At 56.3% G+C, this 24820-nt stretch overlaps 1 protein-coding gene and 1 non-coding gene across 2 annotated transcripts; both read right to left on the bottom strand.

The window, feature by feature from the left end:
- Positions 1-5201: 5201 nt before the first annotated feature.
- Positions 5202-24467, bottom strand: SLC6A7 (solute carrier family 6 member 7). The gene is made up of 14 exons (XM_060092055.1): positions 24394-24467; positions 19273-19456; positions 17472-17603; positions 17102-17336; positions 15291-15429; positions 13607-13741; positions 12591-12694; positions 12344-12468; positions 11535-11647; positions 11084-11215; positions 10492-10591; positions 10201-10301; positions 9486-9653; positions 5202-5693 (listed from the first exon to the last, which is right to left on the bottom strand). The coding sequence occupies exons 1-14, from the start codon at positions 24424-24426 to the stop codon at positions 5484-5486; spliced, it is 1911 nt and encodes a 636-aa protein (XP_059948038.1). The 5' UTR covers positions 24427-24467; the 3' UTR covers positions 5202-5483.
- LOC132487292 (U1 spliceosomal RNA) lies at positions 7529-7691 on the bottom strand. Its single transcript, XR_009531580.1, has one exon. It is a non-coding gene; the product is annotated as a U1 spliceosomal RNA (small nuclear RNA).
- Positions 24468-24820: the final 353 nt, after the last annotated feature.

The raw sequence follows: 24820 nt of genomic DNA, 5'->3' as shown, positions 1-24820 counted from the left end.
CACCTCTGTGGGGCACAACACGGTTCCTGTCCAACCCATTCATCTTACTGATGGGGACGCTGGTCTAGCCTCCAAGGCACTTGCCATGGAGCTGGAAGGTGCAAGCCGTGGGCTCCGTCTTGGCCCGTCTCTGGCTCCAAGCACACCACCCCCACCCTCCTTCCCCCGGGGTTGGTTGGTTGGGGGAGCGAGCTAGGCCTGTTTCTTTATTTGTACAAGGGAGAGCAGGCTCTTGAGAACCATGACACCTGGAGAATTTCTACATGCCATGTTTTAGGTTAAGCATTCTGATCATTTTTTTTTAATATGCATCAAGCAGCTATATTACCTCATTTAATCCCCTGCCAGGGGAAAGTTATTCTCCCCATTTGACATCTGAGGACACCTGGGTTCAGAGAAGGGCAGTAGATTCAGCTGGTCACACAGCCAGTGAGCAATGGAGTTGAGATTGGGCTCTGACCAGCGGATGTCCAGGTCCTCCTGGGCTGCTACCCACCCCAATACTCAAAGGGATACAGCTCACAGATGCTGTGGGCTTTAGTGGGAAAAGACGTTTTTCCCCCAAATGAAAAGTGATCCTGGATGGGGGTGCCGGGAGGAGGCCTCCATGTGGCCAGAGGGGGCGGGCTGCTGCTCAGTCATGGGGGAGGTCAGGCAGCAGGAAGTCAGGCAGACGTGCTGTAGGGGTGCTGACCAAGGCTCCGCGGGTGGGAGGCGGCTCTGGATGCCCTTCCAGGGCAAGACCAGCGTCAGCGAGGCCTCAGGCCCCAGAGGGAGTGGTCTGGAGCTCAAGGAGCCAAACTTTCCATGAGCCACTAGCAAAAAATGAGTCTGGAGAACAGTGTCCACCGCAGACCCGGAGGCTCTGCAACCCGGGTCACGTGGAATTCGGAGGGGCTGGGACTGCCTTAACTCTTCGCTCGCTGTCCCCAGAGCCACCAAGAAACTGCATTTAGATTGATGCTGCATCCATTGTGCAAAGCTGTGAACTGGCACTGTGGGTCCCCAAGGCCACACAGCCAGGAGGGGCAGAGCAGGGAGTGACCCTGGGTCTGTGTGGCTGAGCAACACACCCGCCCCCCATGGTGCCCTACTGCTGCCCCAAGCACTCGGGGGTCCAGAGAGCGTGATGTAAGGGTCTTAACTGCACGGAAATTAAACGGGTCGTCTCAGAACACCGTGAGGGCTGTGCGGGCTGGGCTGGGCAGGGGTGGGTTGCCAGGGCTCACCAGATGTAGGGCTGAGCCAGCCCCCCTGAAGACCCCAGGAGTCCATACCTGGGGGTGATAAAGACTGTATGGAGGGGCTTCCCTGGTGGCACAGTGGTTGAGAGTCCGCTGCCGATGCAGGGAACACGGGTTCGTGCCCCGGTCCGGGAAGATCCCACATGCCGTGGAGCGGCTGGGCCTGTGAGCCATGGCCGCTGAGCCTGTGTGTCCAGAGCCTGTGCTCCGCAACAGGAGAGGCCACAGCAGTGAGAGGCCCGCATACCGGGAAAAAAAAAAAAAAAAAAAAAAAGACTGTATGGAGGTGGGACCTGAAAGGATGGACAGGATTCCGATGGGTAGATGGAGAAGGCACTGGGTCAGGGAACCTGGGCCTATTCAGGGAACCATGCAGAGAGGAACTTGGCGGGGGCGGTAGAGGGGGCAGGGCCTACTGAGAACCAAACACCAAGATAACCAGCGGGGACCCCCGGTGTTATCTGTTGACCCTAACTTGACCTTGGGAATATGGCTGCCCTAATGGTGTGGCCTCTCTCTCCTCTGCCCCACCCCCACCCCCATTTGCTCTCACAGATCATAGGCTGGAAGTCACGGCAGATGGTCCATGGCCCCAGCTCAGTGCCTCTCCGTCTCTGATGACTCCCAGAACAGGAATGGAGGGCCCCAGGTCACCCCTCCACCACACCCCAGCCAGGCACATCCACTGCCTCCCGGGGCCCCCCCATCAGCCTCCCAGGGTCAGGGGTCCATGGACACAGAGATTAGCGAAGACAGGAAGCAGAGCGCTGAGCGGGGGTGGGGAGCCCTGGGCCTGGCTTCAGCTCTAGGCCACTCTCACCGTGGATCCCCAGGCAAGCCCTGCCTCTGACTGCTAAGCCCCTAATTCTGCAGAGCTGTCCGCCTGCACTGAGAGGCCGACAGGAGGCCCTAATTGAGCCATGCTCTTTTACACTTTCTGAATCAGTTTCCCACATTTAAAAATGGGAAATGTCTCATGAAAATCCAGATTTCCCTCTTCTCTTAAAAAGCCAGGATATCTGGAGACCTGGGCCCACACTTCTGAGGGGTAGCTCCCCCTTAAGAGAGGCACCATGCCTTCTTCTCCAGTTCATCACAGTCCCCACCAGGCCCTCTTGTCTCTCCAGTAGTCACTAAGGGTCAGATGCCTCTTACTCTCCCACTTAAACCCACAGCTTTGCTCGCCGGGGTTCCCTGCCTGGCCCTGTAGGCACTTGGGTTTGGCACCTGCTGGGACATTCTAGGATTCCAGGCTGGGGTTCTACTCCAGACAGGGCCGATGTCTCCTGTCCGATGCGTACTGTGCTGTCAGGGATGCCTCCAGCTGTGGGTCCCTGGTCCTTAATCAGCTCCCACTGCAATCGGGGCCTGGCTGGCATCTGGTATGAGGCAGGGAGATCTGAAGTCAATATGGGGATCAGGATGGGAGCAGTAGGGAGATGGCATGGGCAGCAGAAGCAGCAGAAGCGTGGGGCAGCTGGAAAGGCTGTCGGAGCAGCGGAAATGGGAAAAGCAGGACAGACTGGAAGACTGGGCCAGGGAGGACAGTCCAGCAACCGCAGCGGCAGGGCGGTGACCAGGGAGAGCGGAGGCAGGAGGAAGCAGGGCGAGGGAGGTGAGGCTGGAGGAGCTGAGGCTGGTGGAGTCCGTAGATGCCTAGAATCCTCCAACTGCAGACTCGGAATCTGGGAAAAGAAAAGCCTAGACTCCTAGGATCCTCCACTCCTGACTTCCAAGATGCAGGGCTACAGCCCAGGGGCTGGGTGAGGAGTACTCATAAGCCACGCTCAATCCTAGAGCTCAGGCTCAGTCCTAGAGCAAGCCCCCGGAGAGCGCCTCCTTCCTTCCGGGCCAGCGGTGGCTCTGGGAGTGCTGAGAGGGCCGGGCGCCAGGGGCTTTGTGAGCAAGGCTGGAGCCCGCCCCCGGGGTGTGGGAAGAAGCATTCTGAACTGTGAAGGCCATTCCTGCATCCTCTGCAAATTAGCAAACCCATCTCTCTTCCCCCACCTAGAGCCCCAAACAAAGGTGGGGGGGCAGGAGGGGGCCCTGGCCCTTTGTTAGGGGAAATTTATTAATATCCGAAATATGCAGCAGCCCTTCCTCTGCACCCGCATTCAAAGCCTTTGCAAACACCTGGGCCTCGCATTTGAAAGGCACTGGGGCCCTTTTGTATTGACAAGGTCCTGCCAGGTGGGGGTGGGTAGAACCAGGAAATTCTTCCGGCCTGGGAAAGTCGTGGCTCCACCCAATTCTACTCTTGCAGCTCCAGCTGCAACTGTAGGTAAGGCTGGGAAAGAGCTGGGGAGGGAAGGAGGGCAGCTGACCAGGGAAAGGAGATGGCTGACAGGCCCTGGTTTGTCCCCAGCTCTGCCTGTCTCTGCTGGGTAACCTTGAGCGAGTCTCTTCCCCTCGGTGGGCCTCGGTTTGTCCATATGTATAATGGGAGACTAGGTGGTCTTTAAGGGCCTTCATCATCCTTCCGAAGCCCCACCCACTGACCCCTGACACGGAGAAATGGCAAAGCTAGGGTCAGAAGCCAGGTGGGCCAGGAAAGGAGGCAGCTGAGCCTCGGTTCCCTTATCTGTCCGATGGGAACCAGAAAGTTCTGTGCTGCCCACCTCGTGGCTCTCAGCAGTAAGGAGACAGGGTAAGGAAGATGACCTCATTGGTGTTTATTAACAGAACACAGATGGGTTGGGGAAACACCAGCAGAGAGGGCACAGGGGCTGGCACAGCTGCACCAGGCCACCCTGCCCCACTGGAGGATGCCATGTGCAGGGGACCTGATCAGGCGTTTCCCCACCCCACCCTCATCTCTCAGGGAAGGAGGGAGCCCAGGGCAGCCCCTCCCAAGCCTGGGGATTGAAGATGCCAAGGTCTCTGGCTACAGGCCTGGGGTGTCGCCTGCTCTCTGCCTCCACTCTCCTGTCCATGCCCAGGGACCCACGTGCTGAAGCAGAGTGGGCAGCACTGGGACCAGACAGCCATATGTGTGGACCACCTCCCGAGTCTCTTAGTGGCCTGGTTGTCCACAGCCAAGGCCAATTCCCCAGCAGTGCCTGGAGCTAGAGGAAACAGTGAGGGCCGCCAGGACAAGGAAGACGGGAGGAGAGGGGCCCTGGGTCCTGACTATGACCTCTCGTTCCCACCTCCACAGTGCAGGTCAGGCACCTCCCTCCCTTCCCCGGTTCTAATCATGCCCAGGGCGCCCCACACTAGAGGGCATGGGGTCCAGAGAGGGAAGCTGTGGGGTCCTCCTTCTTTCCCTCCCTCCACCCTCCTAATACCCAAGCTCAGGCACTAGCCCCTCTGGTCTGTCCTCTGCAGGCTTCCCGCCTCTACCCTACCCCCTCACTCCACCTTGCACACTGAGCCAGAAGGATATTCTCTCTAAAGCACATGATCATGCAAATCCCCTGCCCGCCCACGTCCCTGGCTCCCCCTCCCCACCAATCTGCATTCCCACTTGAATCCTGTTGTAACCTGGTAACACCTGCTTCTCCCACCACTCTCCCGCTCTCCCCGCTCACTCACCCTTGGTCTCTCCCCAGGCCGCCCCCTGGCCCCAGGGGAGGAGAAGGGGGCTATATTTCTGACCCCTATACCTTGGCTGGATCAACACCTTGGCCAGAGGCCCTCCCCACCCTGCCGTCCTCTTCCTCTCTCTCTCTCTCCAAACTTGCCCATCCTCCAGGGCCCTCAGGTCCCACCTCCTTCAGGAAACCTGGCCTGCACACATGAGCCCACAGGGATCTTTCTCCCACTTGACTTGATAACCCTTGATGCCCGGGGCCTCATGGGCCTCGAGACAACCTGAGTGTCCCTGCCCAGCTCAAGATTCTGATTCGTTGAAGTGTGTGGGGCAGGCTCCCCAAGAGAAGAGAAGGGACTGGGCCCTGAACAGAGATGAGAGGGTGGTGCCAGCTGCCACATGAGAAAGGGAGCTGGCCGGTCAGGAGGCCTGGGGTCCAGTCCCTTCTGTCGTGTGACCTTGGGCCTCAGTCTGTCCATCTGTGAAGTAAGGGCTGAGCTGGCTCATTCTCAGCTTTGAGTGTGTGTGTGTGTGTCTGTTGGGAGTAGACAGAGGTTTTAGGAGAGGCAGAGGCCACAAAAAGGGACTTGCTCTGGGGACCGGCATCACCATGGCAACCTCCCGCAGCCTCAGGCCTCTCAGAGCCCCAGAGGGTGCGTGGCAACCCTTGGGGGCCGGCAGGGCCTCCTGTCTGCCTGCTTCCCGTCTCACATCATGGAGTCCTCCTCCTCTGCAATCTCTCGGTCCACCTCCATGGCTGTGTTCTCGAAGCTGGTGATGCCCCCGTACTTGCGCATGTGCACCATCAGTGGCTTGGGGGACTGGCTCCCGGCCAGCGTGGCCACGTACATGCCTGTCCGGTTCTCCTCCAGCGACGGGCCCCAATCTAGGGCTGGCCGGCTGGCCTGCTGGAGCCGCTGCAGCAGAGCAACCACAGGGCTGAGAACCAGGGCTCAGGGACTGCTTCCAGGGTCACCGGCAAAACACCACGTCACCTGGATTAGTCTGTGCAACAACCCAGGGAAAGGGCGGGGGCACTGTCACTTCCCCAAGGGAGTGAGTCACTTGTTTGGGGAGAATTCTGCCCTGCCACTCACAAGTTGGGTGGCCTTTGGGCACGGTATTTAAGCTCTGCTTCCAGCATCTGTAACTTGGGAATCATGATGCCTTCAAAGGGTGGTTAGGAAGTCACTGGGGCGAAGCACTCAGCAGGGTGCTGGGAACAGAGTAAGGCCCAGTAAATGGTGGCTGTTGTTATGGTTACATGGCAGGCAGTCCAGGAGCCCACTCTGGGTCCCTCCCCTAAATGCTGAGTCCTGAAGAGCTGGGAGCTTTGGGGAGAGAGCCATGCACTGGGAAGATGGAGACAGAATGGCCATGGTCAGTCTGACTCAGATGTCTGACCTTTCCCGCTCCAAGCTCCAGTTTCCATGGAAGGAGGGATCTAAGGTGATGACTAAGCCTGGACATTCTAGGGTTCTGTCTTCCTCAGACCAAATTCCCAAAGCCCTCTGCCTGCCCTGCCAGGGAGAAGAGCCCCAGACTCTTCAATGAAGGGAGACAACCAACATTAAGTGGAGCCTACTGGGTGTAGATTCCAAGGGAGATAATGTGTGCCATGCCCTTAGCGTGGGGCCTAGTACAGCTCTATACTCAAAGCACGGTGGTGCCCATTAAAATGTATTGACAGCAATGTTATCCCAGCACTCAGGAACCTGCCAAAGGCTTGTCATCTTACTTGGAATGAAATCCAAAGTGCTCACATGGCCGCCACGTCCTGACCCCTGTCTACCTTTGTGATCTTGGCTGCCGCCACTCTCTCTCCACCTCCTCTGATCCAGTCTCGCTGACCTCAAACATGCCGGCCTCTCCTGCCTCAGGGCCTTTGCACTGACTGTCCTTCTGCCTGGAATGCTCTCCCCTTAGACATCTAAACCAATCACCTTGGCGATTTCGTCAGGTCTCTGTCACCTCCTCAGAGAGGTCTCCCCGGTCACCCTGGCCAGAGCACCGTCCTCCATCACTCTCTATTCCTGTACTCTGGTTTTGTCAGGTTTTGTTTTGTTTTTAAGTATTGCATTTACCACTGCCTTCATGTGTTTGTTTGTTTATTGTCCGTCTCCCGCATTAAAATACAAGCTCCCTGAGTTTAAGGACTTAGATTTGTTTCCAGCTGCACACTAGTGCCTAGACCAAGGTTTCTCAACCTGAGAGCACCACTGACATTGTGGCCTGGGAGGTGTTCTGCACATTGAACCCTGTGTAGCAGGATCCCTGACCTCTAGATGCCAGGAGCATTCCCCCTCCAACCCCACCCTCTCGGGACAATCAAAAATGTCTCCAGACATTGCCAAGGGTCCCCTGAGGGCAAAATCACCCCTGATTTTGAGGTGAGAAGCCCCCAGCTTAGAACTGAGCACTCACCAGTTCCCAGCTCTGTGCTGAGTATGGGCTTATTTAATCCTTACACTATCCCTATGAGGGGAGTAGTATTATTACCTCCACCCCCCCTACACAGATACTGTCTGAAAGTACAGTTCAGAGACATTAGTTAAGTTGGCCAAGGTCACACCGGTGGGAAGCGGTGGTGTGGCATTTGAACCCAGGCAGTCTTGACCCCATCCTGAACTTTAAAAATACCCCGCTTTTCTGCCTGTCACAGTACTGACTTCGTTGATGAGCTTTTTTTCTTCTCACAGCAACCGTATGGGAAGTTATCACTGTACTCATTTTTTTTTTTTTTTTTTTTTTTTAGGGGAAAGCACAAACGCAGTCCCCCACTACTACAAATTCTGCAGTCGAGTTTCCCACGTTTGGGGAAATCGCAGGGACCAGCACATCCAGAGTGCAATGGATGAGCCGTGCACTGCAGAACCACCTTTGTGATCACGGTTTCTCCCCTGACAGGTAAGGATCACTGTCCTCATTTTAAGGACTGAGAAAGCAAGGTTCAGAGAGGTGCGTTCACTTGCTTAGGGTCACAAAGCTGGCAAGTGGCAGACCCAGGATTCCGATCCTAGTGTGTCAGTGCTGGGAAGCTTGGTCTCTGAAGGTCGCACCCCTGAGTGGGGCAATGACTTCTCTGTGGGGTTCACCGATCCCCCAACGACCTGTCCCCTCCGCCTGGCTGTGGGCAGCGGTGGCAGCAGGACAGGAGGGAGGCAAAGCGAGGCTTGGGAACCATGAGCTTCCTGGGAGCTGGAGCTCTCCTCCTTCCCTTCGCAGACACCCTAGCTCTCAACAAGGAGACAATTTTCCTTTAGCAGCACAGGTGGGGCTCCTGAGGTTCCGAAAAGGAAAGGGGTTTGCCTCAAAGTCATACAGCAGTTGGAGGCAGAGCAGTGGCTGGACTCCAGGACTCCCCTGGGATCTGCGCAGTGTGACCACAGCACACTTCTGCCAGGGAAGGGCTCTGAGCCTCCCTCCAGAAGCTGGAAGATGGGGCAAGGGACAGCCACGGAACAGTGGAGGTGTATGAGGTAGGGGGGTGGGCAGTAGTGAGCTGGTTAGCAGGCTGGGGAGGGGTGGAGGGGCACAGGAGCCCTGATTTGTAGCCAATCTCACTGTTGTAATTATCACCGCACTTGTCCATTTCAAGCTCTCAATGGTTTAACAACTGGGTCACGGTATTCCTGAATGTTTACCAATTAGCTCTCATGGAGCAGTACTAGCGGCTCCAGCACTCTGGGGTGTGTGTGTGTGTGTGTGTGTGTGCGTGTGTGTGTGTGTGCGTGTGTGCGTGTGTGTGTGTGTGTGTGTGTGTGTGTGTGTCCCCCAAGGCTGTCTCTGGGCCCTAGCAGGCTCACTCAGCTCCGCTCACTATGACAGCCTCTTGCCACCAGAGGACTCCACACCCATGGCCTCAGAAGACGAGGGCTCAGACATGGATGTAGAGAACAAACGTATGGACACCAAGGGGGGAAAGTGGGGGGCGGGGAGCGGTGGTAGTGGGATGAATTGGGAGATTGGGTTTGACGTATATACACTAATATGTATAAAAGAGATAACTAATAAGAATCTGCTCTATAAAAAGATAAATAAAATTAGATTAAAAATTAAAAAAAAAAGAAGTGGAGGGCTCAGTGTGCAGAGGGCACTTGAGGCTCAGAGAGGGGTGGGATCTCCAGCAGCTGCACAGCATCCCAGCAAGTCCACTGGCCCACAAGGGTCCCTAGTCCCCTCTTCTAAGCCTGCAGAATCCCATACCAAACAGCTTGTACTCTGTATGCTTTCTGAGTCTCTCCACAAAGCCCTGGCCATGGGCAGGGCTCCCTGTCACCGGAGGAGGGTGACAGCCCACCTCTGGGGTCCTTCAATGTTGCCTCTGACCCTGAGTTCAAGTCCTGACCCCTGCCCAGCTCACCATGGGACCTTGGATAAGTCCCTTGTCCTTTCAGGTTCCCCCAAGACACGTGGGCACTGGCCAGTATCCGTGGTCTTTGGATTGTGCCCCTCCCTTGCCAGGGGCCCCGGGTGGTGGGAGGGGCCACAGGACAGGACTCTGGCCCCGGAGCCTGCCACAGACCAAGCAGATCTGAGCTGATTCATACCCCAGGCTACTGGTTAGAAAAAAATGCTTTTCCCAGTAAAAAGAATCCTGCAGGCTCTGGAAAAGGTGTTGGAGCCGATGTTTCCTCTTCTGGAGGTTGGGCCCAGGGCAGGGCCACAGGTCAGGGGGCTGGGAGCAGGCAGGGGTGGGGCAGACTCACCTCCCAGAGCGAGCCCTCCTCTCGAAGCACAGCCACCAGCATGCCGGCTGGGATCATGAGGCAGGACAGCAGGCCCATCAGGATGCCCAGCAGCTCTGCCCAGGCTGGGAAACGGTAGCTGCCATATTCTGAGGGCTGGTACTTGACGATGCTATACACCAGCAGGGCCTGCAGGTGGGGGGCTCCCAGCATCAAAGTGGGCCTCGGGCATGGCCCAGGGCTTGGGATAGCCCAGGTCTGAGCTACCTTAAAGCCTGGGATAGCTCAGCCCAGAACCACCCAGTTTCTGAGATAGCCCAGTCCTAAGCTGTACCAGAACCTGAGATGGTCCATCTTTGGAGCTTTTGCAAGTCCTCAGACAGCTCTGCCCCAAGCTGACCCAACGCCAAGACCTGAGACAGCCCAGCTCTGAGGCGCCCTAATTCCTGAGACGGCCTACCCCTGAGCTGCTCTGACCCCAGCCTTAAGGCTCTGAGGCCTGAGAAAGCCCCACTCATTTTGCCAACCAAACGCAGGACCAGGCTCAGCACAGCTACAAAAGCTGGGGGCATCAAGGGGGAGAGGAATAGACAGGATCCCGGTGCCCGCCCCACCTCTCAGCCCCGACAGTGGTCCACTATGGGCCAGGGCAGTCCTACCAGACTGAACTCCCAGAGGGGCCCTGCTCTCAGCCCTGAGTCCCCAGCCAGCAGCCCTCCCTCCCACCCCCGGTTACCAGGAGCGTGGCCGGGGACAGGAACAGCCAGCAGGCCCTGAAGTAGAAGCCCGGCTTGAAGCCCAGCATCATGTGGATATCCCGGCAGAACCTCTGGATGCCTGTACAGGGGAGGGAGGAGAATGGTCCCACCGCAGCCCCACCAGCGCCAGCAGCCCCTCCTCCACTCCAGCTGCCCCCACCGGAAACCCTGGCCCTCGGGATCAGGAACCCAGTGCAGGGGGGCTCCAGGGTAGACTCCCACTCTCCCACAGTGGGGAGCCTGACTCCGCCTCCCATGGCCCCTCTCACCATACACCCGGGTGACAGCGAGGCACGTGGTGATCACCACCACCATTAGCCCGAAGCTGGCGCTGTAGTCGTCCAGAAGGACCAGCCAGTACATGCCCCCCTGGAACACAAGTCGCAGCTCTGGGGTCCCCTCATCCCAGCCTCTCTCCCTGATGCCACCCCTTCCCCAGGCAGGAAGTGAGCAGGAAGCAGCCAGACCGGCGGGGAGGGCAAGACGATGACAGCGTGACTGCTGTCTGCCTGCCGAGCCCTTTATACACATCATCTGATTTGAGTCTCACAACAAGCCTAGATGTAGACCCCATTTTATCAGTGGGAAAACAGCCTCAGGGAGGTGAAACCACTTGTCCTGAGGTCGCTTAGCAAATGCAGGAGCAAGGCTTGAACCCAGGTCTTTCAGACTCCAAAGTCAGGACTCTGGGTCATAAGCCAAGCTACCCCCTGGGAGAGAGGGCCTGGGGTGGACTAGGTTCCTCCCAAGGAGGAAGAAGCAGGTAGTTCAGGGAGTGCTTGGCCTGGCTGCAGACAGTGCCGCAGGTGTCTGCCCCAGCCTTGCCCACCAGCTGCCCGCCCACCCCGCAGCGCCACTCACATCCGTGGTAAGGACCAGCCCCATCAGGTACATGGCCACACAGATGAGCCCCGAGAACACAGCCTTCTTGGGCCGCAGGTAATACGGGAACTCATCTGTAACGGCTGTCACAATGGTCTCCAGGAAGGCAAACTGCGGGGGAGAACGGGGGGGCGGTCAGAGTTCTGTCCCCACCACACACATACAAACACACACAGATACACGTCCCACAGACACAGATACACACGCGCCACACATACACACACAGGTACACACACAGACATACACAGACACATCACACAGATACACATCACACACATGCCATACACACAGACACAATACACAAAGACATACACAGGTACACAGTCACACATCTCACACACGCACAGACACACATATAGATACACACATCACACACAGAGACACACACACACACACCACAAGGTGCACCCACTGGCGTGGAGCAGCTCACCTGGCTGTCCAAGCCAAGAGTCAGCAGCATGAAGAAGAAGAGGAAGGACCAGAAGGGCGATAGAGGCAGCATGGTCATGGCCTGTGGATAGACGACAAAGGCCAGGCCAGGGCCTGGGCCAAGGGCACACGGGGTCAGCAGTCTGGGGAACGCGGGGGTCCCACATACGTACTCAGACGCACGTGGTCGCTTACACCCACTTGGGCACACTTGGTTCAGCCAGACCCAGAGATGTACACTCACTGCACACTTCCAACACTTTCTTAATTTTTAGGATACAGGCCAGCACACTGTCGGTGCTCCATAAACACAGGTTGATAAAATAAATGAATTAATAATGAGTACACGAGAAAACACAAGACCAAGTAGAAAACCTCATTTGAATACACTTACGTACACAATCATTTGCACAAACAGTTCCATGAACACACATACTCAGACACTCCCAGTGGCACAAGACACTGATTCACATCATTCAAACCCTCACTTAACTTGCACAGCCATCTGCACACAGGTTGTGACTCACCTGGACAAGCAAGGCAAGTTCCTAAGATGTGGCAAAACAAGACAATCTCCTACAGAAGGTCACTTATCTCCAGACACAGGTTGACACACACGCATTTGTACATTCATCCCTTTGCTCTAGGACACCCAGAGAGCAGCTAAGACACATTCATTCGTGTGCACACACACGCACACGCACACGACATACCCATCCACAACCTTGCGGGGCCACATGTATGTTAACTTGCCCAGCCCAGCTGTCCCCGACACACCCTCCACCCACCAGGGCTGGGCAGCCTGCTCACCTGCTTTGGCTACTTGGTCCACAGGCACACCCAGCTCCTGAGACATGTAGCCCAGCACGGAGAAGATGGCAAAGCCAGCCAGGATGCTGGTGATGGCATTGCCCAGGGTGACGATGAAGGTGTCTCTGCCGGGAGAAGTCCAGGCACAGGCCAGGGTGAGCAGGCCACGCCTTCACCCACGAGGCCCTCCCCAGCCAGCCACTCTCCTCCCCACTCCAGCCCCTGGGGTCTGGGAGGCAGCCCTGACCTATAGATGTTCTGGTGAAACGTGTTGTAGGACGCAAAGGTTAGGAGCCCCCCGAAGCCCACACCCAGCGAGTAGAAGATCTGAAGAGCAGCTTCGATCCACACCTGTGGCAGGAAAGGACGCAGATGGAGGGCAGAGAGAAGGGGCTGGCACACCGTGGTGTCCAGAGGAGGAAGGAGGTGGGGCAAGAGCCAGTCGACAGGTCCAGGGATGCTGTGGTGAAGAGCCTGGCCCACGAGGGACACCGGCAGGAAGCAAGCCCTGCTCCAACACTTACACTGCAGGACCTGGGCAAATCCCTTCCCCTCTCTGGGCCTCAGTTTCCCCATCCAGGATCTAGGAGATACTCTCTAAGCTTGGTCTGGTTTGGAAGGAAGTAGTGCCTCGTGTAAATTTGCAGTAGATGCACACTGACAATAAGCCCCTATAACCCCTTTACTTCCTCCCTAGAGTTGGAGGGACCTGAATTTGAATCCCAGCTCTACCCGTTTTTATCTGTGTAACCTGGCCAGGCCGCATCACCTGTCCAGGCCTCAGGACCCTTGTCTGTACTGAGGGGATAGGAACAGTACCTCCCTCATAAGGTGGTGGTAAGGATTATGTAACTACATACATGCAAAGTGCTAGAGCAGGGTCAGGCACAGTCATCCATCAACAAATAAGAAACGTTAGGTGTCAGTACCATTGCTGTTTCTATTATTATTACAATGCCCTCCTTGGGGTTTGGAGTCAGACAGATCAGGGTGGAAATCCCAACTCTGCCCCTCCCTAGTCATGTGACCTTAAGCTTATCACCAACTCTTTTGCTCCTCAGCTTCTTCATCTGTAAAATGAGAGAATAATGTCAACTGCATAGGATTGTGAATAATAATCAAGGAAAGTGCCGAGCACAGCGCCTGGTACACGGGGCTCACCATGTGGAAGATTCTTCCCCCCACCCCCTCTTTTCCCAGGGAGCCCTGTTTCCACTCCCCAGCCTGATTCCTCCCTCTGCACGCAGGCTTGGAGGGCCTCACCTTGGAAGACAACAGGTGGTGGAACTGAGGGGTGAGATAGAACTGGATGCCCTTCCAGGCCCCTGGGAGGGTGACTCCACGGGCCAGCAGCATGAGCAGGATGAGGTAGGGGAACGTGGCCGTGAAATACACCACCTGAGAGACAGTAAGGGGGGTGACCTTCTCTCTCCTTTGCTCCTCTCAGAAATCCCCATCTGGGCTTCCCTGGTGGCACAGTGGTTGAGAGTCCGCCTGCCGATGCAGGGGACGCGGGTTCGTGCCCTGGTCCGGGAAGATCCCACGTGCCGCGGAGCGGCTGGGCCCGTGAGCCATGGCCGCCGAACCTGCACGTCCAGAGCCTGTGCTCTGCAGCGGGAGAGGCCACAACAGTGAGAGGCCCGCGTACCGCAAAAAAAAAAAAAAAAAAGAAAGAAAGAAATCCCCATCTTACTAACTCACCTATGCAACCCAAGCTGGGAGCAGCCACCATGCTCTCTCTCCTTCCCTCATTCCCTCCCCACATCACTGCTTTCCAAGGCTGTTCCCACCCATCCACTCTCTCCAGCTCCACTGCACCCTGGTCCAGGCCCCCTGCAAACCCAGCCTGCACGGTCATCAGACGTTGGACACGCCCAAACTCCCCTCTGCCCCGCCTGTTCCCAAACCTCCAGCCTTGCCCTCAGCAAACACCATCAAGTCTCAAGCCCCTCGCTGCCTTGGCTTGCACCACGATGACCTCTCCTGGCTTTCTAATGGTCTCTACATTGTCTTTCTAGTCTTTCTTTTAGTGGTTCTATTCCTTGTGGACAGCGTCTCTCAGCACTTTGCAGAGGGACAAGTTCTAATTTATAAATGATTGAGTAAACCCCTCAGAAGGTTTCCAAGTCCTTCTGAAACAGCTTTATGGCCCTTCCTGCCCTTCATAACCTAAAATGGGCGTCTGCGGCTTTGTCTTCCCAGCATCTAGCTGGCCTTCTTCAGATAACAGTTGCCTGACTTTCCCACCTGGCGCTGACTCCATTCCCAGCCCCAGCCAAGCTGAGCACTCCACCCTCCTGCCCACAGTGACTGGTTCAGGGATGGGTATAAGACCTATGTATCCAGTGAGACTCAATTCTAGGATTTTTGAAACTTGGGGCAAGGGAGAACACTAAGCAGGTAAGATGTAAGCCTAGAGCTGCTAGGGGCAAACTCACGAAAAACGTAGCCTGAGAAGGAAGCCAATCTGGAGGAAAGTACTACTGAGACACCAAGAGAACGACATTCCTGATAACTCCAACCGAACCTCTAGATCCAGCCATGCCTGAAGCAGACCCTCTAGACTTTCCAATTGAGTGTGACAACTGGGTTCTGGTGCTTGCATTTCAAAGAGCCCTCACTCATACCCACCCTCCAAGCATTCAATGAACACGTGCTGAGGTTCTTCAAAGCACCAAGCACTAGGTTAGGAAAGAAGCTTGAATACCAGATAGGTCCCGCTCTCGACATGTTTCTAGCTTAGTGAGCCAGCCTAGCCACCATCCAGGCTCACCTCCACATCTTTCTTCAGGCAGTGCCTCCCTCCCCCAGTCTCAGTGCACTCTCCCTCCCCCTCTTCCCAGTTGAAGTCCATTCATCCTCTCAGGCTCAGTCCACACCCTGCCTCCTCAGGAAGACCTCACCCTTCCCAGCCTCTCAAGCTTCCGGGGCCTCCTCCCAGCTTCACCTTGCCCGAGGACTTCACACCCTTGAGGATACAGAGGAACACGATGACCCAGGCAAGCAGCAGGCAAAGGCAGAGGTTCCAGCGGATCTGCCCAGGACTTCCGATGCCCCGGCTGCCTTGGATGTGGAGAACGTAGCGGCTGTGGGAGACAAGGTCTGAATGTCCTCTGGTGACCCTGCCATGTTCCACAGACATGAGGTAAAGCTGTGGCCAGCCTGCGAGACTATCCTGGCTTTTTTCTATTTGATTCCTCTCCATCCTTCTCTGACCAGCTCAGCACCCACGAGGTGGGCCTCTACAGACCCCATCACGCAGGCTGCCTTCCTCTTCAATTTCCCTCTGGGTCTGGCTAATGGGAGGCAACAGCAGGAGACTGGAAGATGGGTTGGGGTATTTGCACACACATGTGTACACATGTACACGCATACATGCACGCACACCATCAGAGGGTCTGGCTGTGACTGCCTTCTTCTATAGCACAGCTTTGGTTGGGCAGCCCTTCCTCCAAGGCTTCAAATGTCCCCTGGTTCCGGTAACACTGCCTCCTTGCCTCAGGGGTGGTATGGCTGTCCCTCTTGCTGGTGCCTCACCTTTCCATGTGGATCCCCTCTGTAAAGTCCCTCCACTCACTCAGCTCGCTTCAGCCCGGTGAGAATGCCAGTCTGCTTCCTGCCTGCTCCCCAAGTGATGCAGTGGGCCATGGCGTTGCCATGGAGACCTCTGGCAGCTGCCAGTGACCATGTCATGTTCTTTGCCTTTTAGCTGAAGGCCCAAGCCCTTCCCCACTGGTCAGACATACTCCTCAGCAGGTGCAGACACTTTGGATGGACTTTAAATGGATAAACGGTTGGACCATGTAATATGTGTGGGTTGGAGATTAAAACATTTCAAGACACGGGGCTCCTTTGGGGGAAAATTCCTAAGAGCAGCCTTTTGCAGGTAAAGGGTTGAAGGTATCTGGTCTGTGTCCTCAGGTCAACCAATGGTCCCGACCTAGGAACAAGACTACTCTGGAATGTTCCAGAACAAGATCAGGGTTCAGGAGGCCTTGGTTCCAGTACTGTCTCTGCCAGTAAGTACTGAGCAAGCCTCTGGGCCTTGTTTTCTCAGCTATAAAGTGGGACTTTGGGACAGGCCAATGGGTAGCGATGCCCTTTTGATACCCACCATTCACAGGGGCTTGCAATGTGCCTGGCACTGTGTTAAGGGTTTTATCTGCATTACCTACATAATTCTCATAGCAACCCCTTACTCTCCTATAGTCTTCTCTCTCCTGTTAGACTAACCTGAGATGGTCCTGTATGATCATGGCCTCCATTAAGTGCCTTACCCACTAGTACAGTCGGCACTCAATAAATACAGATTGAAAGAACGAATGAGTGAGCGACTGGCTGATACCATCCTATGAAGCAGGGACTCTTATTACCCCCTTGAGCAGAGGAGGAAACTGAGGCTCCAAAAGTTGACGATTACTGTTATCATCAGCACCATTACTATCAGCTGGCATTTACTGAGCACTCACAATCCACCAGGCCGGGCAGCACAATTTATACGCTTTCTTTCCTTTAATCCTCACAGGACCGGTCAAATACTATTAGCACACCCACTTCAAAGATAAAGCATCAGAAGCAAAAGAAATTGTTCAAGGTCACACAGCTGGCCAGGTGAAGAGCCGGGATTAGAACCCAGAGTCCACCTAACACTAGCACCTGAGCCTGGCCTTTGAGGTGCATGCTGAGCCCCTTGGGGACACGGGCACACTGCTGCCTTCTGTCCCTCCCTGCCCGTTGCTGGGCCGGCGGGGGCCTGACCTCCAGTACTCCTCGCTGGGGCTGACGGTGCTGGTGAGGTTGAGGGGCAGGGCCCCGTTGCCGTCCTTGGAGCCTCTGTGCTCGAGGCAGAGGTCCGTGTTCCACCAGTTGCCACAGTGCTCCCAGGGCAGGTTGCTGGTGAGGGAGGCGAAGAGGTAGAAGAGGACGTAGGCGATGATCATGTTGTAGTAGATGGCCACCAGGCCCACGATGAGCAGCATGGCCGCGCCGGCACCTGGGCAGGGGAGCGCGCGGCCTTCAGGCCAAGGAAGCCATCCCCTTTCCGGGTTTCACCTCCCTCTCTGCCTACAGCTTGTGGCGGGAACCTCCCCGCCTCCCTCAGGCTCAGAGCACCCCACTGAAGCCTCACCTTTGAAGAGGGGGCTGATTTTCCAGACAGCCAGGGGTCCCAGGCTGGAGAACTGGCCCAGAGAGAGCTCGAGGAAGAAGAGGGGGATGCCGCAGATGGCCAGCATGAGGAAGTAGGGCACAAGGAAGGCGCCTGCGAGGAGGAGGAGGGAGGGAGGGGAGGGTCTGGGGGTGGGTTCCCCCTAAAGCCCAGCTCTAGCCCCGCCCCGCCCCTCCCCTGACTGGCAGACACCACCACTTCTCACGTGGATTAGGGCTGGGCACTGCAAGACTGTCTTCTCTTATTCTAGGAGGGCCCAGGGGTCGGGGTGGGGGGCAGGATTTACTCACCTCTGTAGCCCCAGCGCCCAGGCCAGGACTGGGCTCAGAGCAGACATTGAGTGAATGAATGAACAAATGAGTGAATGAACAAGTGCCTTCCCTGCCGGAGAAAGTACAAACCCCTCAGTACAGAAATCGATGCCCTGTAGAACGTGGCTCCAGTCTACTGCCCCTCCCCTCTCCCCAGAGCCACCTCAGATGCTTGTGGCTGCCTCCTATGGTCCCGTGTGCCCAGCATCCCTTCCCCTTTTCTTCTCATACCAGCAGCCAGCTCCTTTACAGGACTGCCCACCACCATATGGCTCTGGAAGTGCTGCCAGACACACCAGCCAACCCCTGCCCACCCCTTCCTGGGCACATATCCCAAGGCAGGTCAATTAGGTACCTTCCCTGCAATTCTATATAGATTCATTCAGAGAGAGCAGTGCTGGGAAGGAAGTCATTCCAGAGTTGTCTGTGGCCACCCCTGACCCACCTGTAAGGAGGAAGCCTGGTCCAGGGAAAAAGGAGGTCAGCACACAGGGAAGAAGCATCAGAACCAGGGAGAGGGAGGACAGAGACAACTATGGACACATCCCTGAGTTCCTGGAGCTTTGGAGGTCAGCACTCGTCCCACACTTCCCAGTCATCCCAGTTCATCTCGTCCTTGCTTCATCTAGTTTTACTTGGATTTCTGTTGCTCTGCCCATATGCGCTTCTTTAAGGAGTTTGGTAGAGTTGGGAGGAGACACAGTGCTGGTGGGAGCCCATTGGCTCTGGAGACGATAGCCCTGGGGTGGCATGTCGGATCCCCATCACGTGACCTTGGGCAAGGAACTTGGCCTCTCCAAGCACCGCTGCCTCATCAAGACGGTGCCCACCCAGGTGGTTGTCTTCAGGGTTAAATGAGACAGGCCTGGAGAGCACCGAGCCCGGGGCCTGGCTGATGGTGAGTGCTAACCCCAGCTATTGTTACTGAGACTTAGAACAGCCACTTGATGGAGAGGCAGGGACAGAGAATTTAAGATGGAAGAGATGTTGTGTTTGCAGCATGAACGGAAGGGACAAGAGAGGAGGCTAGATTGAAGATTCAAGAGCAGGAATGACTGATTGAGGGAGCGAGGTTCCGGAGGAGGTGAGGTGGGGGGGGAGGGTCGGGGAGAAGACTGAGAGCACAGTGATCACTGGCGGGCACACAGAGACCTTTATCACCAAGTAGAGGCAGCCCCCTCTGCCCATCACTCACGGCCCAGGAAGCGCCAGGGCTTGTCGAGAGAACCGAGTGTGTATCCATGCTGGGGATGAGACAGGAAGGAGGGGACTGGGAGAGGAAAAGGGACACGGCAGGGTGAGCTCCCCCTTCCAGCCCCAGGTCACTGCTTTCAACTAATTCAGCCCAAGGTCACATAGGAGACAGTGGCCAAGGCCACTTAACACCTCACTCCACCCTGAGCCTTGGCCCACTGGACTAGATGCCCCTCATGCAGGCATCAGGCCCATACCTCCTCCGTTGGTGTAGGCTCGATAGGGGAAACGCCAGACATTCCCCAGGCCTACGCAGTAGCCGATGCAGGACAGCAGGAAGTCCAGCTTGCCTGTCCAGTTCCCCCGGTCTGCGGCAAAGTCCACGTCCAGGTCTACATTGCCCTGGTCACTGGGGGTCAACAGCAGGTCTGGGGTGATGGGCTGCCAGTAAGAGAGACCAAAGGGGTGAGGGAGAAGGTGAGGCCAGGTTGAACTGGAACCCCCAAAATAAGAATATGGAATCAAACAGGGCTAAGTGCAAAGCACTCTATTGGTTCAGATAATCAGCCGCTCTCACCTGGGTCGACAGGTGAATAGGCAGGAGGTCCTCGGGGTTTCAGGGGACTACAAACTTTTGAGACTAGCAGGGTGGCTCAGGCACTAAGAAAGCCACCTAGATCTTAGTTTGGCTAACACAGAGGTCCAGTCAAGGGATGGTCCTATTTTGATGACGATGACGATGATGATCTTAATAACAGTTTCCACGTGTGAGCACTTACCACGCACTCACTGCACTAAACATCTTACATTACCTGATTTCATTCCCAGAACAACTCTATGAGCTAAGTACTCATCTAAGGGAAACTGAGGCTCAAAGAGGTATTATGACACACCCCCGGTTTTTACAAGGCTGGCTAGTGGAAGAACTAGGTCTCCGGCCCAGAGCTTCCTGATGCTGAAGCCCAGGTCTTCAACCACCCAGTGCTGGAGTTCTGCTACTCCATTCTGGGCACCATATTTTAAGAAAGACACTGGCAGTTTGGAGCATGTGCAGCTGACTAGATTGGAGTGTATTCAGGAAAGGCAGTTACAGGAGGACAAGAGGAAGAAGTGGGGCCCCTTAGCATAGAAAGGACGGGGCATGGAGGGAATGTGGGCTCCCCTGGGCTTAGATTTATGCTGTGTGGCTCAAGAAGGCCTACTGAGGACTGTGAATTTTAGCTCACAAGCAGGAAGAAGCTACTGAAGCCCCAGTCTGTCTCAGAAAGTTGTAATCTTCCTGTCTCTGGAGAAAGATGCATGCACAGAGGGGAATGGCAACCGGCTGTCCCTAAAGTCCCCTCCTGTGATTTAAGCAGGGCAGGGAAGTCCATTGGGCATTCTCCCTTCAGGCTGGGGCTGGGCGATGGAGGCCTTCCTCCGGGTGCTTAGAACCCTGGCCCGAGAGATGAGTTAGTGTGTCCATGAGCTGTCCGGGCTTAGGGCCGGGAAGGAAGCCCATAGTTACCAGGATGACTATCTAAAATTCAGAAAGCAGTTCCCAGAAGTGACTCCAGGAATGGGGCAGGAGAAAGGGACAGCTACACCTTTTCTGCTTGCCTCTGAAAGCCATGGCCCATGGCAGAGGAGGACGGAGCTGCAAAGAAGGCCCATTATCAAATAATGTTCATGGTTTTCAGAGAGGAGAGAGGACCCTCCTGCTTCCTGCTGAGGAACAACTGTGGGGAAACAGTGATTCCACTGGACTGGGCATCAGGAGACCACGATTCTCATCCCAGGTCTGTGCCAATTCACTGTGCAACTTTAGGAAAGACTCTTTTGAGCCTTGGTTTCCCCATATGGACATCGAGGGGATTGGATAGATCACTAATTCCAAAAACGCATCACTTGAAATGTTTGTAGATGTTTGGTGGAACAAAGGATTCTTGAATCAAAAAAGTTTGGGGAAAGCTGGGTTATCACAAGGTAAAACAGGTTGCTTTGCTGCAGGACTTGTCAGATCCTTTAATGGACCAATATGCACTGTGACTCTCCAAGTAGAGACTAGAACAGACAGTATTCTCCAATTCTACTTAAGGAAAGGGTCTCGGGCTTCCCTGGTGGCGCAGTGGTTGAGAGTCTGCCTGCCGACTCTCTCACGGGTTCTTGCCCTGGTCCGGGAGGATCCCACATGCCGCGGAGCGGCTGGGCCTGTGAGCCATGGCCGCTGGGCCTGCGCGTCCGGAGCCTGTGCTCCGCAATGGAAGAGGCCACAACAGTGAGAGGCCCGCGTACCGCAAAAAAAAAAAAAAAAAAAAAAAGCAAAGAAAAGGGTCTCAAGGAGCTAGCATGTCAGGATATACTTGGCAGAAATGCAAGTCTAGATAATCTTTAGCTAATAGTCTTCTGGCTCTGATGATCTGTGAGGCAAGATTCATCAAGGAGACTTCACCACAGTGGTCGAGGACCAGATCAGATCCCAGCACAGGGACTCAGCAAATAGCTACTACCCAATTTGTTTTATCCCTTAAAATTGCCCTTCCTGGCACCAGCCCAAGTAGGTGCCTTCACACAAATCAGGTGACAGAGGAAGCCTTGCTGGGGATTTGTCATATGAGCATTGCTGGGATGAGGATGGTGAAAGGAGAGTCCGAGTGTCACAGGACTGGAGGTGCCTGGCTGCAATGACACGGTTAGGGCAATGGGCTCAGGTGGCAGAAATGTGGTAACAGCATTGGGCTCTCAGTGATAGTGACCGCCATGGTGGTGATCCTGCCTGAGGCTGGCTCTTGGCCAGAGGGGCAGTGGTGATGGGGGCAGCCTGGCATGATTATGGGTGATGCTGACAATGGGGAAGAGCATGAAAAAGCTGCTTTTCAAGTAACTGGGCTCCAAGGGTTGAAACAAATATGTTGCTGGTGGTTCTTTAGCTGTGATCTCAAACATGCTGGGGTGAGGCTAGCAGCAGCTCCTAGACCTGTATGAAACCCACCCCTTCCCTCTGATGCCCCTTTCCCCAAGTCTTCCTCTCTAGCTGGGTGAGCATCAGCCCTCTGGAACCACTCCCTCCCAGGTGAACTCCAAGAGGGATGGGGTAGCAGCCAGTTGACAGTGGCCCCTAGTATTGGGTGGGGAGGCAGACCTGTCACCCTGTGACCGCCCCCCCCCCAGTCCCATTCAGGCCAGCTGGCAGGAGGCCCTGATAATGAGGTTCCTCTGATCTCTCCTGAGAAGTTGCTGCCCTGTCTATGTTCACAGAGCAGTCCCGGCTCTCTGTTTCCATGGTGACAAGAGTTCCAAGAGCAGGATGCTGCCAGCTCTTCTGTCCCCTCCTCCCCCAATCAGAGGGAAGCCTGCTCCTGCTCCAGGGACAGGGGATGGGGGCCTCCAAAGCTGAGCCAGTCCAAAGCCCACGTGGAGCCTCCATCCCCACCATGCGGTAAATCCCGGGAGGCTGTCACAGAGAGGACAGAACTAACTGAGAGACAGAGAAAAGCAACAGGATCAATGGGGCAGGGTTGGAAGCTGGATGAGTTGCTTCACACTTCGGCCTGGGTGTGAGGCTCCCACCCCTGATCCCCCCACTCTCCACCCAGAGTCACACAGGAACACACCTCTGAGTTTGCCAGACCCCACCCCCTCTTTTAGGGGCCGACAGAGGTAGGTCACCAGCAGTGTCAGGGCTGCGAGACGTAGGACTTGGCAAGCCAAGGCTTTCATACCTCCTTCAGGGTGAGAGAGACAGTAGGAATCCGGAGTCTGACTTCATCGTCGTGCAGATGAGGAAAGTGAGTTTCAGAGGAGAAGCGGGGAGCCCAAGGTCAAACAGCAAGTTAAGGGCAGAGCAAAGCCAGGACTCAGACCCCTGCCTCTCAGTCCCGTGCTCGTCTCTGAATAACGCTGCCGTAGCTGACACTTCCTCACTCCCTGACCCCCTTCTCCTGGAGACCAAGGGAGGGGACACTGAGGCCAGGGGTCCCACCCCTACCCTGCTGGCCCTAGGTGGCTCAGCCCACCTTCAGGAAAGCGGTAACCTGCACCCCTCAGTTTCCTTGTCTATAAATTGGGGATAATAAGACCTAGGGCCCAGAATTGTTGGAGGAGTACTTGAGATCAGGCTTCATACAACATGGCTATTTACGTAATGAGTGGCCCTGTGCCAGTGAGGGGCGGGGGCTCTTGTGAGAAGAGAGAGGAAGGAGGAGAGAGTAGGATGGAAAAGAGCAGGGGCTGGACTCAAGAAGACCCAAAAGGCCCACAGATGACCCCAGCGAGTCACTTATGTCAGGAAACAACAAGGACCCACTTATCACAGTGGTTCCACGCTCAGCTGCCCAAGGGCAGAGAGCTTGAACGAGTGTATGGTGGAGGTGGGTCTCGCGGGAGAGGGGGCCGTCCACCACACCAGCATCTGGGCGTTCACAGTATCCACCCCCCAGGACTGTGGGGCCTGCTTTGGTGCCGCACACTGGGGATGGACCAGCGATGGTCCAGGTTAGAGAACAGACTTGCCCCAAGTCACAGGGTAAGCGGTATCTGTAGAAACAGTACCCAGGCGTTCCGACTCCTTGGCTAAGACTGGTACTCTTAAGCCAAAAGCTAGAAAACTTCCCCTGAGACTCTCCCTCCCCACATACATGTGACTTGGCTGGCAGGTCCAATCCCACAGGACAAGGTGGGGTGGGGCTGAGGTCTGGGCCCAGGGCTCCAGGAACACATAGACTTGGCTTTCTCTCTCATGCCAGCTTCCACCCCACCTCCACAGCCCTTGGGTTTCCCATTTCTTCCCTGCTTGCCTTTGCCTCCCTCTTGCCCTGCTGAGGGGCAGCCTGGGGTCTTATCAGGGAAGCCAAAGCTGCCAGGAGAATGAAGGGGGTGGGGAGGAAGCAGGAGGTGGGCACTGCAGGGCAGGGGCACTGGCAGGAAACCAGGGCGCAGCTGCTGGCTCACGGAGGCTGCTTCAGCGCAGAGTGCACAGATGAGGACCTGCTCCAAGCCCCCACCCACGACCAGTCCTGCTCAAGGCTGTCTCAGCTATTCTAACACCTCCCACCCCCCAAATCAGCCCCTGGGGGAACTGGACCCGGGTGCTGGGGAGGGGCGGGTGCCTGGCCCCAGCACCCCTACCTCGTGCCTCCTGTGGCTTGAAACACCTGTTCGCAGGACCTGGCCCAGTGAACCCCAGGCCCCATCACACTGCATCCGGACCCCCAGAAGGGGAAGGCCACCCTCCACCCCATGCAGGCTGTGACCCCGCCCCTCCCTGCAATCCAGCTCTGCCGGCCTCCTCCGGAGCCCTGAGCCGGTTGCAGATGCCCTCTCCCACCCTCCCAGGGGGCTCGAGAGGGGGCGGGCCTCCGCACCCCTCCCTCAGGTGCGCCCCTGCCCTCGTGTCCTACCTTGCTGAGGTGAGCTCCCTGGAGCTTCTTCATCTTGGAGGGCGGGTCTCTGGGGCTTCCCGGCTGGGCTTTTCCTGATCGCAGAGAGCGAGCAAGGGAGCAAGAGATCTCGCCGCTGGCCGGCTGCCGCGCCTTGGCCTCGGCGACTCGGGCGCACCGGCTGGAGAGCCGCGGGCGCAGGCGCTGCTGTCCGTCGGCTGGGCTGCCGGGCGCTGCGAAAGCCCTGCCTCTTCCTGCGCAGCGCCCTAGGCTGGGGAGGGGTGCACCGCTGCGCCCGTGTAGACAGACGGGCTGACTGACGGACAGCAGGGGGATGCGCGCCCCCGCACGCAGAGCTGCCGATTGGAGGGGCCCGAGTGAGTGGGGAGGGGGGTCCGCAACGGAAACCCTCAGAGGTCTCCAGGCCTCCGCCACCGTCCCCTGCGTG

The sequence above is a fragment of the Mesoplodon densirostris genome, chromosome 3, assembly GCF_025265405.1.
Source record: "Mesoplodon densirostris isolate mMesDen1 chromosome 3, mMesDen1 primary haplotype, whole genome shotgun sequence".
In the NCBI taxonomy this organism is placed as follows: domain Eukaryota; kingdom Metazoa; phylum Chordata; class Mammalia; order Artiodactyla; family Ziphiidae; genus Mesoplodon; species Mesoplodon densirostris.
The sequence above is the reverse complement of the archived record's forward strand: the minus strand, read 5'-3'. Positions and strand labels throughout refer to the sequence as shown.